We start from the raw sequence: 18,501 nt of genomic DNA on the forward strand, positions 1-18,501 counted from the left end.
AACTGTGTTTTGTGTAAAATTTATTTAGACTCGTAGCAGCTGGCATTTCTGGTGTCCTGATAGTTTTAAATTTCATTTTGAGTGAAAGATACAATTAAGGTTCTCTATCGGAAGAGTTAAGTGAAAACTTTTGTCATTGATATCACAGGAAATAGTCTTGCAAACAGAAATGCAAAATCAAAATAACCATTAGCACCATCAAAGGCAGCTGAATGACTCACTGTACCTGCAATGATGGGAGTGATGAGACAGAATGTGTTTTGATAATCCGCACATCCAACGGTGAGTTTCATTTGCTGAGAAAACCCTAGTCGTGAAATATGAGATTGCACAGCTCAAGAAGAAAATCCCTGGCATTCAGAAACTTTCATCTGGGGTCCCTGCCTGCATTCAGAGGCATTTCCGCACCATGGCGAGGGATGACGTGGTGGCTGAGACTCAGGCCAGGCCTTGTTCTTGGTCAGTTTTGACTGTCCCACTGAATACCACCCGTGCTCCCTACACCCTGGTACTCAGGGGAAGGTCAAGACTGGGGCAGATTGCTGCTCTGTCTGTGTTGGAGCCACGAGACAGCAGACACGGTGCTTCGCCATGACCTTTCTGCCTTGGTGAGGGCATTAGGCTGACTTTCCACAGTTTGGTAAATGAAGCATTTGGTGGTTCATTTCATCTATCAACCGATCTTTATTGATCTTCCTTTCACTCTTTGAGCTGGGCCATCAGCTGCAGGCCAGGGGCAAGCTTTTTTCCTTTTCAGTAGCTGGTTTCCTTGTGCTGAGGGTTTTGCTACATAGGTAAGAGGGTGAGATGAGTGGTTGCAAGGGTTACTCAGGAGGTCCTGGTTGTCCGACAGCTGTAAACCCTGGCCCAGGTGCCACCTTCTGCTGGTTCTCAACTGTTTGATATGTGGCTCCAAAGCCAGGTGCATGGCGAGTGGCTGGTGAGCTTGAGGCTGAGTGAAGGATGGATTTGGCACATCAGCTAAAGTGCCCCCCACAAATATCACCATGAGGGTGGCCCCCATGGGGGGATGGGCATGTCTGCCCTGTTCATCCGGACACAGATGGGGGGCCTGGGACCCTCCAGGGTCATTGATGACATTCACTGTGGGGCCTCTCCTTGTGCTTGCCCCCTGAAGACCTGAGTGAAAGGAATAACACCTTCCATCAGCACGACAGAGCTCCCAGCTGCGGTTGGATCTGCCCCTTTTTTAGTAGGATAAATGACCCTTTAATTCCCTAGTGTATATATTTGTATGTGTTTCTAGAGTGTCACCATTGAGGGGTTCCCTGCCCCTCCCTCAGTGCAGATGCATGGAATGACATATATATACACACACAGGCTGACAAACATATGCACACATACATGCTCACACTGTGTACATATGCACACACATGCAGGTCACGTGAATACACATGAATAAATGTGTGCACACATATGTGTATGTATACATATATTATAACTGCAAGTCTGTTCTCCCGGATGCAGTCTCTCAAAGTCCTTTTATTGCTTCTCCATTATCTGTGGCCATGCCTGCACCACCCCCTTGGATCCTCAGGGCCTTCGGGGCAGGGAACCAAAGGTCCCTGGCAAATACTAGCTGAATGAGTGAGTGAAGGGATAAATGAATCCTGGAGGGGTGGAGCATCAAGACTGTGGAAATTGGGGCTGACCCAGGTTTTGTGAGTCCCAGACTGGGCCTGGGGCCAGCTCATCCTGCCTTGACTGCTTTGGCCCAGGGACAGCACACCAATTACCCCAGACTCTTTCGAAGAACTCACGCTCCCCTTCCTTGCCACGAAGGATGTGACAGGCATTGGTGATGACTGACCCATTGCCATGGCCTTGGCTGTACCTGCTTGTGGAGCTGGGGAACAACAAGTCTCACAGAGAACTCTGAAATGCTCATCTGCTTGGCTCTGCTTCCTCGTGGGGCTGTGTCCAGGCTTTATCCTGGCCCTTTCTCACTTCCATGCCCTGAGGTGCAGAGGCCTGGAGTCCCCGGAATGTCTCCTGGCAAAATGGCCAGGTCCTTTGAAACCCTGGGGTTGCCAACAGAACCCTCGATGAGCCGTCAAGTTGTGAAGGGGGCAGGGCCTCTCTGTCTCCAGCAGCAGTGGCCAAGCCTGGACTGCTCTCCTTGGGCACAGGAGAGAGAGATGACGTGGTGATGGGAGTAACTTCCAGGCCATTGGGTCCTGTGTGGGAGTCAGAGACCCTTCCAACCCTGACAGACTCTGGTTATGGATGTTCTTGCTCTTGTGCCAAAGCTGAGGTTGGGTCACAAGAGGTTGGGATGAGGGTGGTTTTTCTGCAGGACTCGGCTTCCCTGAGGAGCTGTGTCCATAATCTTTTCATGGATTCACTGTTCCATCAGTAAAGACTGTGCGTCCAGTGAGCCAGGACTGCTGTAGGTCCTGGGGCTTCACCTGTGGCCCAGTCAGACATGATTACTGCCCTTATAGGAAAAAAGCATGTCTGCAGATGAGTCAACAGCAGAACATGGGCATAGTGTAAATGCTATGAAGAAGAAAGGGAGGTGATAGGATAGAAAGGGTCTGGGGAGCTTCAACTGTAGATGGGAGTGAACAGGGAATGTCTTGTTGAGAAGGTGGTATGTGAGCTGAGAACTGGATGGTAAGAAGGAGCCAACTCCACTTCAGAAGAACTGGAGCAACACGTTCTAGCACTTTGTCTTCCCTTGGCTGAGGCCTTAGCCATGACATATGAAGACCAGTTGCTTGAAGTGTTTTAAGAAGCTTTTTTGATGCTGAGGGAAAAGATAACACAATAAAAGAATTCAATACCCAAACTGAACTTGAAAACTCCCTACATTCATCATTTGACAAGTTGAGCTGTTACTTGTGCCACATGAAGGAGGGTGGGTAGGGTAGATGAGGGGAGTGGAGGAGGGAAGCACGGATGGACAGTCTTCAACCTGATGCCCCCTCATCCAACCTGATTTGTAGTCTTGCCACACTGCATGTCTGTAGCCTCTCCCTCCTGCTGGACTTTTCAAACATCCCCAGAAGTGTTGGGTGGAATTCTGAGCACTTCCATGTGGCTTCAGGGTCATGATCCACATTTGCTCAGGAGAGGAGCCAGCACAGCTCACAGGGCTTGGAAGGTAGAGAAAGGATTCCAGACAGGGCCATGGAGGCTGCTAGTCCCCTCCGAAAGGATTCCAGGATTCCTGCTCCAACAACTTCTGCACACCAGGCCTGCAGCTTCTTACTGGACAGTGGGTGCCATGAATGCAAGTCCTGTTCACCATCATGTCTTCTTCAAGGCCAAGGACAGAGCTGGCATGTGAAGGGAACTCAGCAACTTTGTGGAATGAATGCAAGACTCTCCACTAGAAACTTCCTTTCTGACCAGTCTCCGAAGTGGAACTTTTTAAAAATTTGCTTGTAGAATGCCACTAGAAACAAAAAAGAAAGATGGCAAATTGGAAACCTTCTTTTACTGCAAATGAGCACACACCCATGTGTGTGTGTGTGCATGTGAACTTGTACACAGTAGCCCATGTCGTCATTCGTAGGCATAGTTATCCCTGCTCCACAGTTACAGTCCTTCTCCTCCTTGGAAACAAACATCTCTGTCTCTTTTGTTCCCTCCCCTGCAAGATGGAATCACAGCCCCTCTCCTCTTGCCAAGGAAGTCAGGTCCCCCGTTGGAGACCATCCATGTCATGTACCTCCTGCCTGGTGGGGGGCCCTACAAGCTGCAGACACCCATCCCCCCACCCCCACCCCCAACCGCTGTGTCTTCCTCCACAGTGGCGCTCTGTCCCCACAGCTGCCAGACGGAAGTGTTTGACCCAGAAATCAGTGGTGCCTAGGGCTGAAGGCTGCCCATGGACTGCCAGGCTGGCCAACACATCTCAAAATGGGATAAAAAGAGGAGAGATGTATAAAAACTGTTCCAATGGCAGGTAACAAATTTGGACACCTTCAGGTGGAAGACAGATCTGGAAATAGAAAGACGTGAGGCCTGGCTTCATTTCCTTTCAAAGTTGAGCTCCCCACATAATCTGATGTGGAAGGTTTGTTCCCCCCTCATTCCCCCTGAGTGGTCTGGATTTAGCTGTTCTGTACAGGATGGAGAGGGGGCAGAGAGAACTATTAAAGACAATTATGCAGACCAGCTTTGAGTGTTAGTGTTTAACAAACAGCTTTGAGTTCTAATTTTCTGCAAAACACATACTGCAGGTACAATTTGTACTCATTACTGTATATTGGGAAAGTTATTAAAAACACTCAGACTTGGTGAGACTTCCTATGGCATCGTCCCCAGATTTTAATTGGTTTTTATCTACTTCTATAAAAGATCTCTTTAAACCCAATCAAAGCGCCCCCACCTCGGATATCTTGCTAGTTGAAGTACTGGGAGAGTCCATTGTACGGTGTAAGGTTTTACCTCCACCAAAATTCGCTCAGTCTTGACGATCAATTAAGATTCCATCATGAGATAATTTATACTTCTTTTGACGGGCACAGTTACCAAATGACAAAATAACAGTGTTTCGTAACACAAGGGTTAAATCTTAATCTCTGAGGTTTGCAAAGCCGCTACTTGCAGTCTCCTTAAAATTTAATATACCTCGTTAATGCTTCCTTGCAAACACTGAAGGATTTTTATGATTATAATCATGTGTTACAGCACCTAGTACTGTTTCTAAGCAGCATACTAATCAGCTTAATGAGATATTACTGCACTTTTTGTTGACTAAGGCAAAATCCCTTTTATTGTTCTAAAGCCTGTCCTTTACTTTATTTTTTCCCAAAACATTATCTTGTTTTATTATGTACCAGTAAATATCATGCCATTGGTTTTTTTGGGTTTTTTTTTTTTTTTTCAAATCATAAAATGATCTCTTTCATCTCAGACTGGTGAGTGTATTGAGCATGGTAAATGGAAAGAAAAGTTCCCAGTGAGTCTCCTTGGCCTTGCAGATAAATCCATTCTGTTCTAAGGCAATCTTTGAACTGAACCAACAGGTATGGGTGCTACAAGGGGGCGGGGGAGGGGGTAGAAAAAGTTAAACACGTAGACCCTTGATTTGTTATTAGGAGTTGAAAGTGGTAAAACATTAATAATTTAAATGTGAATGAATAATTGCCGTCTGTAAATAGAAAATACCAGGAAGACGATCTATCGCCAAAACAAATTGGAAGAGCAGTGCCCTATTGCATAATTGGCATTTAATAATTCATTTTTTTATTATTGTTTTTGGCTATAACTCCTTAGCATGATTATGCATAGGTAAGGCACGAAATGCAAATGCCCCACCAGCCCATGCTGCCACCACCTCACGCCCCAGGATCTGGCCCAGGTCTGAACGCTCTCTCTTTGTTTTCAGGGATGGAAGAAGCGAGCCTGTGCCTTGGAGTGACCTCGGCGGCCCCCGAAGCTGAGCCCCACCTGAGCAACCCCGTCCTCAATGGCCAGTATGCCATGAGTCAGAAGTTGCACCAGATCACCTCCCAGCTCAGCCATGCCTTCCCTGAGCTGCACCCGCGGCCCAACCCTGAGGAGAAGACGCCCACGCCCCTTGACGAGAAGGCCCACGTGCCCCTGAGCGGCCAGCCCATGGGCAGTCAGATGGCGCTGCTGGCCAACCAGCTCGGCCGCGACGTCGACACCAGCCTCAACGGGCGGGTGGACCTGCAGCAGTTCCTCAACGGGCAGAACCTGGGCATCATGTCCCAGATGAGCGACATCGAGGACGATGCCCGCAAAAACCGCAAGTACCCGTGCCCCCTCTGTGGCAAGCGCTTCCGCTTCAACAGCATCCTCTCCCTGCACATGCGCACCCACACGGGCGAGAAGCCCTTCAAATGTCCCTACTGCGACCACCGGGCGGCTCAGAAGGGCAACCTCAAGATCCACCTGCGCACGCACAAGCTGGGCAACCTGGGCAAGGGGCGCGGACGGGTGCGTGAGGAGAATCGCCTGCTGCACGAGCTGGAGGAGCGGGCCATCCTGCGGGACAAGCAGCTGAAGAGCAGCCTGCTGCAGCCCCGGCCTGACCTGAAACCCCCGCCGCACGCCCAGCAGGCCCCGCTGGCCACCTGCAGCCTGGCCCTGCCCACCAACCCCGGCCTGCCTGACGTCGCCCACCCTGTGCCCTCGCCCAAGCCAGCCAGCATGCAGGAGGACGCGGTGGCCCCGGCGGCCGGCTTCCGCTGCACCTTCTGCAAGGGCAAGTTCAAGAAGCGCGAGGAGCTAGACCGCCACATCCGCATCCTGCACAAGCCCTACAAGTGCACGCTGTGCGACTTCGCCGCCTCACAGGAGGAGGAGCTCATCAGCCACGTGGAGAAGGCGCACATCACCGCCGAGTCGGCCCAGGGCCAGGGCCCCAACGGCGGCGGGGAGCAGGCGGCCAACGAGTTCCGCTGTGAGGTGTGCGGCCAGGTGTTCAGCCAGGCGTGGTTCCTCAAGGGCCACATGCGGAAGCACAAAGACTCCTTCGAGCACTGCTGCCAGATCTGCGGCCGGCGCTTCAAGGAGCCCTGGTTCCTTAAGAACCACATGAAGGTCCACCTCAACAAGCTGTCCGTGAAGAACAAGTCCCCCGGTGACCCCGAGGTGCCTGCGCCCATGGGCAGCATGGCCCAGGAGGCCCACGCCAACCTGTACTCCAGGTACCTCTCCTGCCTGCAGAGCGGCTTTGTGGCCCCGGACAAGGCCAGCCTGAGTGAGCCCAGCCAGCTCTACAGCAAAGGGGAGCTGCCCATGAAGGAGAAGGAGGTCCTGGGGAAGCTGCTGTCCCCCATCTCCAGCATGGCCCACGGCGTCCCCGAGGGGGACAAGCACTCCCTCCTGGGCTGCCTCAACCTCGTGCCGCCGCTGAAATCCAGCTGCATCGAGCGGTTGCAGGCGGCCGCCAAAGCTGCCGAGATGGACCCCGTGAACAGCTACCAGGCTTGGCAGCTCATGGCCAGGGGCATGGCCATGGAACACGGCTTCTTGTCTAAAGAGCATCCGTTACAGCGCAACCACGAAGACACTTTGGCAAACGCCGGAGTGATGTTTGATAAGGAGAAGCGGGAGTACGTGTTAGTGGGAGCAGATGGCTCCAAACAGAAAATTCCCGCTGATTTGGTTCACAGCACTAAAGTGGGCAATCAGAGAGACCTGCCAAGTAAGCTCGACCCTTTAGAAGGCAGCCGGGATTTTTTGTCGCACGGGCTGAACCCGGCGCTCGAGTACAACCTGCAGGGTCCCGGGAGCGCAAAAGAGAAGCCCACCGAGTGCCCAGACTGCGGCCGGGTGTTCCGCACCTACCACCAGGTGGTCGTGCACTCACGCGTGCACAAGCGGGACCGCAAGGGCGACGAGGACGGGCTGCACGCGTGCCTGGATGAGCGGCGCGGCTCGGGCAGCGACCAGGAGTCCCAGTCGGTGAGCCGCTCCACCACGCCCGGCTCCTCCAACGTGACCGAGGAGAGCGGGCTCGGAGGCGGCCTCTCGCAGACCGGGAGCGCCCAGGAGGACAGCCCGCACCCCTCCTCGCCGTCCTCCTCAGGTAGGTGGGTGAGGAAGAGGGCGGCGCCCCGCCCCCACCGGCCCTGCGAGGAGCGGCTCTCAGCGGCCCGCGGCGGCCCCGTGACTCTTCCATGTTCCTTTTGAGGTCACCGTGGTCTCTTGGAGGAGGGTGGGCTGGACGCTGGGCTGGGCCCTCCTTTCCTTGGCGCCCCCTTGCCTCAATGGCAGGATGCTGTTTAAATACTGTGGCCTTGCCTTGGACAACAGCTACCAGGAAAGTGAGTCGACCCTCCTTCCAGGGGGTGGGTCACCGGGAGACACTTTTTCTGGTGGGACATTTCCTGCCCTTCCCTGTTCCATGCCCTGCCCCTGCCCCCTGTTCCCTGTCTCTGGAGCCCTGGAGTTGTCCTTCAGCTCCACCTGTGGAGGTAAATATGTAAGTCGAGACCCTTACCATCCTTCCCCTGTAAGTATATTCCTTGGGTACCTTAGACCTCTTCCCCAGACCAAGCCTGTCCCCTGTCCCCTGCCAAAATCGTACTGTGGCCCACCGTGCAGGTCTGTCTCACCTGAAGGAGCATGCCACTTTGCTGGTTTAGGAAGGCACAAAGGTTGGAAACACAGATGCACAACCGCATGTCTTAAACTGTATCTGTTTGCAACGGGTAATACAGCTTTGGGGTCTAAAATAGCAAAGCAGAAAATCTGTCATCAAAATGTCTGTGAAATGTTGAAGCTTCCTGGCCCAGTTTGAAAAAACACTAGTCTAAGACAGCTAAATTCAAATCGCTGCCGAACAGCAGGTAACATGTTGCCTTCATCCATATTTTCAAAGCCCTTTACTAATGGATAGTAAATTGAAAGTTATATCTCTGGCCCTTTATAAAGAAAGCACCTCGCTAATACTGTAATCATTCCACAGCCTAACAACAGAGGAAACCATGCCATGACAAATACCCTGTTACTAATGGCAACATTGATTTCTGCAATCAGCCATTAAGTCTAGAAAATGAAAGACAGTTTGCGGCACCTCAAGGCCCTGCGTTGCCCACTGTTAAAGATGTGGCAGCAGACGCTTGAGGGTCATGGCTTTTTTTTTTTAAGTTTTTCCTTCTCCCTCTCTTTTTTTTCCCCTCAGTTTCAGTAACTATTTTAGCATGGGAGACAATTCACTGCTAGTTATTAAGTATATGCCAGTTTAGTTCTGTTGTTATTGTCACGCTTCAGTATACCATTCTTTAAGACACAATTAGTAGAAAAATAAAGCGTGAGTTTGCTGGCTTATTATGAACCAGTAAAGAATTGTTAAGACACGTGAGTTTGAACTGCACATTCCCGAGTTTCCGATAGCTCTTAATGCTGCTGCTTAAATACCCATGAAACACACCGTCTTCTCCCGGAGCCCTAGACGCATCTGTGATTTCTTCTTGGTGAGGTGTTTTGGGGGAGTCCAACCGGGGACGTGGCTGCCACGTAGGGGTTAAGTCATGCTACACGGAGTGAGCACCACACACAACACACATACGAAGACCCAAGGGAAGGATTCTCAGGCTCCACCCCTGCTAGTGGGAACTCTCCAAAGATGTGGCTCGGCGCCTCCCGCGGAGGCAGCAAAATGCCAGGCGTCCTGCTGCTGCTGGGAGGGAGGGTTTCTGGGCAGCTCTCAAAGGGTCTCCTCTTCTGGGGAGTGTGGTCTCACTGTTTGGGGATTGGGGACTTTTCAGGAGCAGAAGCAGAGAGCAGACTGGCTCTCTTAAGTTTCTGGAGTGACATGGAGCTAACACCCACAGATTTCCATCCCTCTCCCAGACCTGCTGAAATGAAAAGGTCTCCGCAGAATATTCCAGCACCAAATGTTCGACTTCATTAATGACGTGTTTACCGTGTTTTTCTCACCTTCTGGCCAAGTGATAGCCCCGCACTATTCCTATCTCTGTTGCTTCCATAACTCTTAAATTCCCTGTCAAAAAAATCCATTTTCTTAACAGAGCCAGCCGTGCTTATGCCTCAGAAGAGAATTCTACTTGAGTTGCAGCTATCTTCTCACTTCTATTTTCCTCCTTGAAGTATTTTACAACTATGAATACGGAGTCCTTCATTTCCGGTTGACTTCTTTGTTTTCTTCATATTCAAGTTAGACCCTTTCATAATTTTATAGCTAAGGAGGAAAATTGATGGCATACCAATAGGCAGCCCAAATCTGCTGCACATTTGGATCATTCAGGCTTTTCCTGGGCTTGGGGACCCTTCACCAAATCTAGTCATTCTTCCTTCTTATTTCTAACAAGTATGACTTGTATCAAGGGCATTTAAAATAGGCATTTAAATAAAAATCTTGACACAAAAGCTATTTTATGATTATTACCTGTCCGAGAGAGGCCTGCAAGGTGAAGGGGAGAAAAAAGAATTGTAAGCCTGTAAGTAAAGAAAGAAGTACTTATTAAGGCTTCTATTAAGAAATAACTGCAAAACACGGTTTTACAAATTTCTCAGACTGTATAACAATGTCGCAAAACTTAATTTGCATCACTTGATTCCTTTTTTGTTGAAAACTGGGTCAGTAGGGCCTGAGAAACTATTTTTTCAGATCTTAACCAATGAATTCTTCTTTATAAATCGCTGCTCTTAACATGATAGTTCTGAATTCATCATAAAAAACCTTTTTACAGAGAGCCTCTTAGAACAGATCTCCAGAAGAAGGCTTACAATGAGTGGCAGAGACGTCCTTTGTTATCTGATGTAATTCTTTGCAAAGGAGGATTGGGAACGGAGTGGCTGTTTAAAAATGTCTTGCTCAGACCGAGACGAAGAAGGGGTCAAGTTTGCAATCAAACAGTTATTGCCGAGATGGGTGACTGTCACTGGCTAGGCTAATGTGGGATGCAGCTGTTTGTTATGTGAGCAAAAGAATGTTTGAATCAGTGAACATGTGAAAATGATTCCAGTGAACCAGAAAATGTGTTTGTTCTTTGGCTCTCCAAACTGCTGAGAACCAAGCTTAAGATCAACCGCGAAACTAGGACCTTTGACAAATTGAGAGGTCATATTTTCTAACAGAAAATGGACAAAGCTAGTCACACAGATCATTTCCCTGTCTTTCCCTTTTGTTGGATTTTGGTTGTTGTCGTTGTTGATTTGACTTACCCATAATTTCACATCATGGTAGATGTCCTTTCTGCCTCTTTGTGAAATGCAAAGGGAAACTATTTGGGAAGCCACGGCTTCTAAATTTTACTCTTTTATGACAGAAAGCAGGCGGGCATTTGGATGCTTCCTTGCTTCTGGCTTGCGTGCAAATGCTCCGATGGAATTAATCTCTGCATCGTTCCCTAAAACATCCTCTAAGACCGTGTGCTCCGGTCCTCTCCTTACCCAGACTCAGGAAACGACGCAAGTTCTGTTCCTTCAGATTTTGCTTTGGAAGTCACGCTCAGAATAATTAAAACTTAATGTACTAAGAAACAATACTGTTCATTATATCCAACAGGGCAGTTACCTTCCGCGTTGCCCATCATTTTGGAAAGGGGATAATTGAAGTCTCGATGGTGGGAAAGGGGTAATTGAAAGCATTGACCCTCTGTTCATTAAATAAAGTTACCTGACCAATGAAGACCAGGGAGAGATGCAGAGATGAAAATATTGTTAAGCCCTCCTACTTCTGGTACCATATTTTGAGAGGGCCAAGGATTATTTGATCAGCTGGGCTAGAAACCTTGTGGGGTCTTCTTTTGTTGCTTGAGCCGCATTCCTGGGATGCTGGGTCTACGTCCTGGGAAGGCCCATTGACCACAGCCTCAAAGGCCTTTATGCAGGGTTTCCTTGCATTTACATCGGGTGTAGAGTGATATGATAGATTTGCCTTCTTTGCCACCTCTTTTTTCTCATGAGGCTCTCCCTCCCTGCCCCCACTCACAATCACTACTGCCTGCCCCCCCAAACAAATCCAGACACCCTAAAGAAGAAAGGGGGAAGGAAAAGAAGAAGAAAAATTTTAAGTCTAAGGATTAAGATCTTCATTTTTTTTTTTTTTGCTCGTGCATTCCAATTGTTCTTAAAATATTTGGCAATGTCAATTAGTAACTGAGCAGAGTTAGCTGATGAACACAATTTTCCAGTAGACTGAGCACCCTATTGTTGCCGAGCGAACAGCAGATTTCTGAGGTCATTATCATTCGCTGGTTGCTTGGCCCAGCTGCTTCCTGCTGCAAAAGCCAAACTTTATACTGGAGCTTGGGGATGGCGAGCAGCAACAGGGGGCTGGGAGGGGGGGAGAGGGAAGCTGGCTGCAGAGAGAAGACAGTCATTATCAGCAGAGGAAACAGAAAGTAAAAGTTTCCAGGCCATTCCAGGAAAACTGCCCTATCAGGTTTCTTCCTTCTGGTCTTTTCCAACCACTTTCCAGCTTCACATGGGGAATTAAAAGGACGGGGCCTGCTCCGCCAGGCAATGGGGCAACTAATCTCTTTGCTGAACAGACCTTTGGAAAACAATAATCCCATTTATAAATTTACTTAAAAATTCCTAACCCATTTAAAGCGTGTGAGTGATTTCCTCATAGATTCCTTTCTTTTTATTAACAGCTCCCCTTTCCCACCAAAAAAAAAGAAGACAAGTCATTTAAATTTTTGGACAACCTAACAAGAAACTGATAACTTGGGGGATGGCAAGCAGGGAACATTATTTAATTTTCTAGAGCGACCTTCGAACAGATACTAGTCTGAAAGACCTTGTAAAATGAAATATAATGTGGAACGCTCCCCCGGCCCATTCTGGCTTCCTCTTTCCTTTCTGCACCCCCTCTTCCCCGGCTCCCTCCTTCCCCCACCACCTAATTTGGGAGCTGGTTCAGGGAGATGAAAAGCTGCACTTTTTAAAAGCTCAGCTGTTGAAACCGAGCGCCATATGCAGCCCTTCAGTTCCCGCCGTGGAAGTGTGTGCAGGCGGTCCGCCGTGTTTGTGGAGATTTACAGAGGCTCCGCTTGTGTGTGTCAAAGCTGTGCCCAGGCAGGCCTTGGCGCAGGCCCTCCCCGCGAGCCGAGGTGGCTGCCCGCCTAGACTAACATGCTGGCGGAGACGTGGGGCAGGCTCCGGGGGAATGTCAGATGGGGCAAAGGTCAGAGTTCCAGCGGCCCTCCCGTCTGTCTGCCCCCCTCTGCACGCTCGGCCATGTGGTCTGCTTCTTGCAGAAGTTGGGATTAAAGCAGCTCTAGAGGCCGGCCACCTGGGGGAAGCCAGGCGATGCCCCTGGCAGCGATCCTCCTCCTCCCAGCTGCTCCTTTTGACCGGCTTCCCGTTCAGGTGTAGGAGCAATTCTGTGGGGACTGTCAGTAACACTGGGGTTTTGCCTGCAGCAGTAAATCCCACTTCCATGGTGCTGCCTGGTAGGGCTGACCCTTAGCCTTTGGAAAGGCAAGCAATTGGGCTGGCTCTAAGAGTCTTCAGATCGGGAGAGGTGTGCCATGAAATTCCAGAAGCAAAGCCCTTCTGCTTTCCCGGGGCTTTCCAGGAACCGTCTTGTGTCCAGCGGATTTGATTCCTGCTGTGAGGTCCCTCCAGAACCACCCCCTCTTGCTACGCCCCGATGGCCTCCCCCTGTGCATCTTGGGGGTGGGTGCCAGCTGTCCCATGTTCTCCCTCTGTGTCCAGGAGTGCTGGGAGCCACAACAGGCTCCTGCCCACTCAGAAGCCTGACGTGCTCCGCAAGTGGCTCATGTCTGTGTGTGTGTTAATGCGCAAGCAAGGAACAGAAACATTCATTTAAATTTAATGGTAATATGAAAAACACAGATTAGCCAAGGACAGGTTACAATGAGGCAAAGAATTAAGCAGTCAGTTTTCAAGCTAAAGCATGAAGTGGTAGCCATGTGATTCCCATTCGCTGGAAGGACAGGTTCGGCCCTGGGTCCTGCCACCACCTTGGGGATGTCGGGACTAGAATTAGCAGCTTGCTCTGCAGGCAGCCCCAGTGCGTCTCCCCACTTGATGGCTTGGCCAAAGCAAGGTCTCAAGAGCTTCCGGGAGCTGCAATATAGACTTACTGTGTCTTAGGGAATTGAAGAATTACGCTCAGCATGCTAGCTCTTCTGTCAAGCTTGGGGCAGCTTCTGTTTGGGGTGGGGGTCAGCTCGGGGTCCTTCCTGCCCACCCAGATCCCTTCTTCCCCACATGGCTTCTCTCTATGAATCTCTTCTTTGGTGTGAAGCTTTGAGCCCTGCTCATGAGTAGGGCACTCCTGAGAAGAAGGCACGGAAGGCCTCCTGGTGAAAAAGGTTCTACTGTGTGGCTCTGGATGTCACAGTCAAGTGGGGAAAGGACAAGAAGGGACTTTGATAACCCCCCTGCTCCACTGGTCCTCAAGAATCGACTGGATTCTGAAGGGAGCTCACTGGGGTGCAGGGGGAGCTGGAGATGAAGAGCTGAGGGCCCCCACTGGAAGAGCATGGAGCTGTGAGCAATTTTCTCTGCCTGTGAAGTCAGAGGAGTGAGCAGTTAACAAGTTGAACTGTGCAGCCCTTTTGGAGTGTTGATGGTAGGGGTGGAGAAACACCTGCAGAGATGAGGGGATGGGATTTATGCAGATTTTCTAAATTCATGACAGTCGGGCTGGAGTCTATGCCATCTGCAACCCCTGGGCCCTCTGTGCCCCTCACCTCCCTTTGTCTCCCTTTCTGACAAAGTCATCCTTGTTGACCGGGCTGGAGAGTCCAAGGAGAGGGGGCTCTGCGAGGCTCTCAAATGCAGAGGGAAAGGGGCTTGGAGGGGGGTGGAGGGCAGCAGGGTGGGCTGGCAGGTGGCGGGGAGTCCCCTGTGGTCCCTCTGAGGAGGGAGCATCACAGCGGCTGAGAGGAACGGCGGGTCCCCCTCGTCTTTTCCTGGCAGGATGGGGTGATGGCAACATTTACTTAAGCTGTGGAGTTTGGCACGGCTGCTGCCAGGCACCATCTGGAAAGCCCTTCTCGGAAAGCCATGGACCCTCCCCAAAGGAGCTGAGGCAGCAGGACGTGGGCTGAGCTTTGGGGTGGTTTTTCTTGGGCAGAACCTGAGCTAGCCCAGGCAACTGAGCAATGCAAAGGGTTCCACCTGGGTTCGCACAGGGCTTCGTGTCATCAAGTCCTCTCCGGTTCACTCTCCAGCCAGATCTGGTTTGATTTTTGCCAGGAGTGGGCTCCCTTTCCTCGGGCTGGGTATCCATCAGTTTGTTTTGCGTTGCATTTCCCTTACCGTTTTCACCTAAGTTCTTGTACGTCGTGTGCGTGAAGGTGTGGAGCCCGCCAAGACGGTTCTGGTTAGTTCCTGATAGAGCTGTGTCCTAGCAGGGCTTATTAGCAGTAATGTAAGAAATGAACATTGTGCCTCGACAATGTGCTAGGGAGACAGGAGCTAGACCCTGGCCGCTGTGGCTTTTGACAAACAGGGCAGAGCTAAGCACAGAGATTTACCTTTATCCTCTCCCTGATCCATATCTTCAAAGAAGTCCGCCAAGTCCCAAAACAATGCGTGCCTGAACACCATCGGCAGCTATCTGATGGGTGGGCCCTGGCAAAAGGGGAGCCGGGCTAAATGCAAGGGCTGCAGTCCAGGTAAATTCATTTGCTTCCCAGGTGTGTGTGTGTGCGTGCGTGTGTGTGTGTGTGTGTGTGTGCATGTGATGTCTCCACCAAGGAATGTCGTCCTGGGCTTGGCTTCTTGTGGGACCCATCTCTTTGTTGCTATGAGCCTTGGGGTTTTTGTGTGACATGTGGCATGTGTCTGAGAGAAGTGGGAGGCATAGCACAAGCTGGCTTCTTGGCCAAGCTGCCCACCATGCCCCATGAGGGGGACTGGCCCTCCCCTTTGGGGGTGCCCAGCCAGGATGCTGGCTCCCACAGGGGCATGAGGAAGTGGATCAGGGGTGGGCTTTGGATATTGAGCTCTTCACCACTGCTTCCAACGGGTGGCGTTGTTTTCCAGCTTTTCCTGCAAGGCAGTGTGTACCTTTTGGGGAACCACCCTGTGGGGTGGGTCTTGGACATTTTGCCAAGGGATCAGTTCTTTCCACCCATGCCTTAGCCCTGGCAGAGGCTCCTTGTTGGACTGGAATTTAGGTGGACACCGGGCCTTTCGCTTTGGTCTGACCTAACTTCCAAAGCCATTTGCTGGAGGATGACACAGGTCCTCCCCACGGTGTTCTCCTCTCTTCATTCAAGTGCTGTCCAGAAACCCTTACTCAGCGGCTGGTGTTGGTGGGTTTGGGACACCCTCGATGTCTTCAGTCATCTTGAGAGGCATTTTGAAAAATGTCCAACTTGCTCATGTTTGGTTCAACATAGAATGTATACAGTGGCTGCAAGACAACTACCTGCTTCTCTCTATGGCTAAATATATTTTGTTTAATTTGTTGCTAGAATAGTTTATTGCAGAAAAATTAATTTTCCCTGAGCAAGTGAAGTGTTCCCCAAGAAGAGCTGCTGTGCACCACGAAACATGTCTGTTGTGGGAAGAACCTTGGCAGAGTTGGTGTCCATTCCCAGCTGGGGCTTTACCCCACTTTGAAATGTCTTTTTCTAATGACCTTCACGTATCCCCTTGGTCTCCTCCAAGAAGGACATTTACTGATATCTTTCTTACCCCTGTTGTTGTTTAGCAACAATTTTATTATTACTTTTCTTACCATTAGATAGTTCTTGCTCATCTTGGATATTTATAAATTGCAGATTAATAAAAATAAGAAAAAATTAAAGAATGTAATAACAGAAAGGATCAGACTGTACATACTTCTATATGATAGAGATTTTACTTAAATTGTCACATTTTTTTTATCATCAAATATCCTGTAAAAGGTTCAGCAAAAACCTTTTCTGTAAAGAGCCAAAAATAAGTATTTTAGATTTTGCAGACTACATAGTTTCTGTCCCAATGACTTAATTCTGCCACAAATGAATGGGCATGACACTGTGCCAATAACATTTTATTTACAAAACCAGATTTGACCCATGGGCTGTCATTTGAAGACCCCAATTCTATAGCAACAGATCTCTCTTTTTTTTTTAAGCATCACACAACTAATAGGTTCTTTGAGGAACAATTAGAAGCATGGAGAAGCAAAGAAAAAAAAATCCTTATCTATAAGGTGATTGGGCTGATCCCCTACTGCTAAGCATCAGACTGGTTTCCAATTTTTTCTTCACTCTGAGAAGCAGCACTGGGATGACAATTCCTGTCCCTACAGCTTTCTGCCCGTGCACACTTGTTCCCTTGGAGGCGCACACAGGCAGCCGCTGAGGTCCTGTGCTGGTTGGGCCACGGCTGCTCCGTATACTGGCACTTTCACTGTTAGATTCCATTGAGCTCTGTTTCCCCGAAGCTAGGTAGTTCCCTATCACCAGTCTACTCTGTGACTCATTGGTCCATTCATAAAGCCACTCACTGGTTTGTTCATTCATTGATTCGTCTAGCCATTCAAGGATGAAATGCTTATTAAGGAGCTTCTGAGCACCCAGCAAAGCATATGCCCAGGGATGCAAAGATGAGCAGCCTCAGCCACTCAGTCCACAGGAAGCTCACAGCCTAGGGAAAAGAAAGATGCCTGGGAGGGTTTGCTCCAGGTGCTGCAGGAACACCTGGGCACCCACATTTGTTCCCAAGAGACCGGAAAGAGTTAAGAAACCTCCTCAGTCACCTAAGGGATGCCTTTGTCAAGTAACGCCTTCCCTTGGTAGAACGTGGCCCATCCCAGTGGCTTTTGGGAGGAAGCAAATACCCCACACCATCACAGTGGTCCCCCTTCTGGCTGTGAATCAGAGTTAATCCTTTTCTTACTACAGAGGCGGTCCTGGGAGGAGGGTCAGGCTGGTGACTTGGACGTAAGCCTACCAGGCCCTGAAGGAGGGGAGAGGTTGGGGCCAGGCCAGGGCCCAGGATGGGAGCTGGAGGAGGGAGGGGCTTGCGGCTCTGTGGTGGCACGTGTCTAAGAGAAGTACGAGAGACGAGTGGGAGGCATGGTCCTTGGCCAGGCTGCCCACCATGCCACATGCGCGCAAGTAGGGTGGCGGCACCAAGGAGGTGAGGGAAAGCTCCTGGCTCCACCTTGCAAGTCATCCGCACCACGTGTCAGGAGTGAGGTGGGCAAGGGATACTTCCCTGGTCAGGTTTTATGTGGGCTCCCATGTAGGACCTGCAAGTAGAACCCGTCGAAAGCTTGTGCAATTACATGCTGTGAAGGAGGGCTCAGGCCTTGTCCATTTTACTCCCGCAAACCACCTGACTTAGGAACGCTCACCTTGACCACAGAGGACCAGGTGACTTATATGGGGGTTTCACACCTGTAATCTGCCCAAGTGCCCATTGCTGGTAGTGTCAATAGAGGGTCACAGGACTGTGGATATGGTCATTTTTTCTTTTTTGGGCAGTGGGACATGAACTAGACACAGATCCACCATGGGAATGTGTGGAAAAATTTGTACCTGTGCCTTGAACAGGTGAGAGAGAATGTGGTGAGGCTATGGCATGCCTGGTGAGCAGTGGGGTGGGGAAATCCTCTTTTCTCTTTCTTGTTGGATGCCTTCTTATCTCCCACCTCTTTCTGAGAGGTCAGTTCTGCAGCTTACCAGGCACTATGTACCAGGATCCTGTTTGGCTCCCAAGGGCCACCAGAGGGTGGAGAGTGTGGTTGTCACAACTGCAGGCTCCACCGTTGGCCCTTCAGAGCTGGGGAGCCCAGTCCAAGGGACCCTTTGCCTCTCTGCCTCAGTTTCCTTCCTCAATGTCAAAATGGGAATAATGGTAGCATTTTTCTAGAGATAGAGTGCTTAGTGCAGTTCCTGGCACAAATATATGCTCAATAAATGTGGTCTACTATTATCATTATTTCTGTGTCTGGATACAAAAATAACTGGGTGAAAAATCGGAGGCTTGGTTGATTCATTGGTGGTTGGAAGTTACAGTGCACCAAAGAGCTGTCTTCACTGAATCTGGTGGTCATGTGCCTGTGCTCCCAAAGAAATGGGGGAACCAGTTGTGCTTATCACA

General features: G+C 50.1%; 1 protein-coding gene across 26 annotated transcripts in view; it reads left to right on the plus strand.

Annotated features, from left to right (window-relative positions):
- ZNF536 (zinc finger protein 536) overlaps nt 1-18,501 on the plus strand; it is a 418,028-nt gene that overhangs the window by 188,119 nt on the left and 211,408 nt on the right. For all 26 annotated transcript variants that reach the window (XM_058280088.2, XM_058280094.1, XM_071209189.1 and 23 more), the window contains one exon: nt 5,363-7,534. In XM_058280088.2, the coding sequence (XP_058136071.1) occupies nt 5,365-7,534 (2,170 nt within the window). In that variant the 5' untranslated portion in view covers nt 5,363-5,364. The remainder of the gene's footprint in view (nt 1-5,362; nt 7,535-18,501) is intronic.

Source organism: Dasypus novemcinctus, chromosome 18 (assembly GCF_030445035.2).
Source record: "Dasypus novemcinctus isolate mDasNov1 chromosome 18, mDasNov1.1.hap2, whole genome shotgun sequence".
Taxonomy (NCBI): Eukaryota; Metazoa; Chordata; class Mammalia; order Cingulata; family Dasypodidae; genus Dasypus; species Dasypus novemcinctus.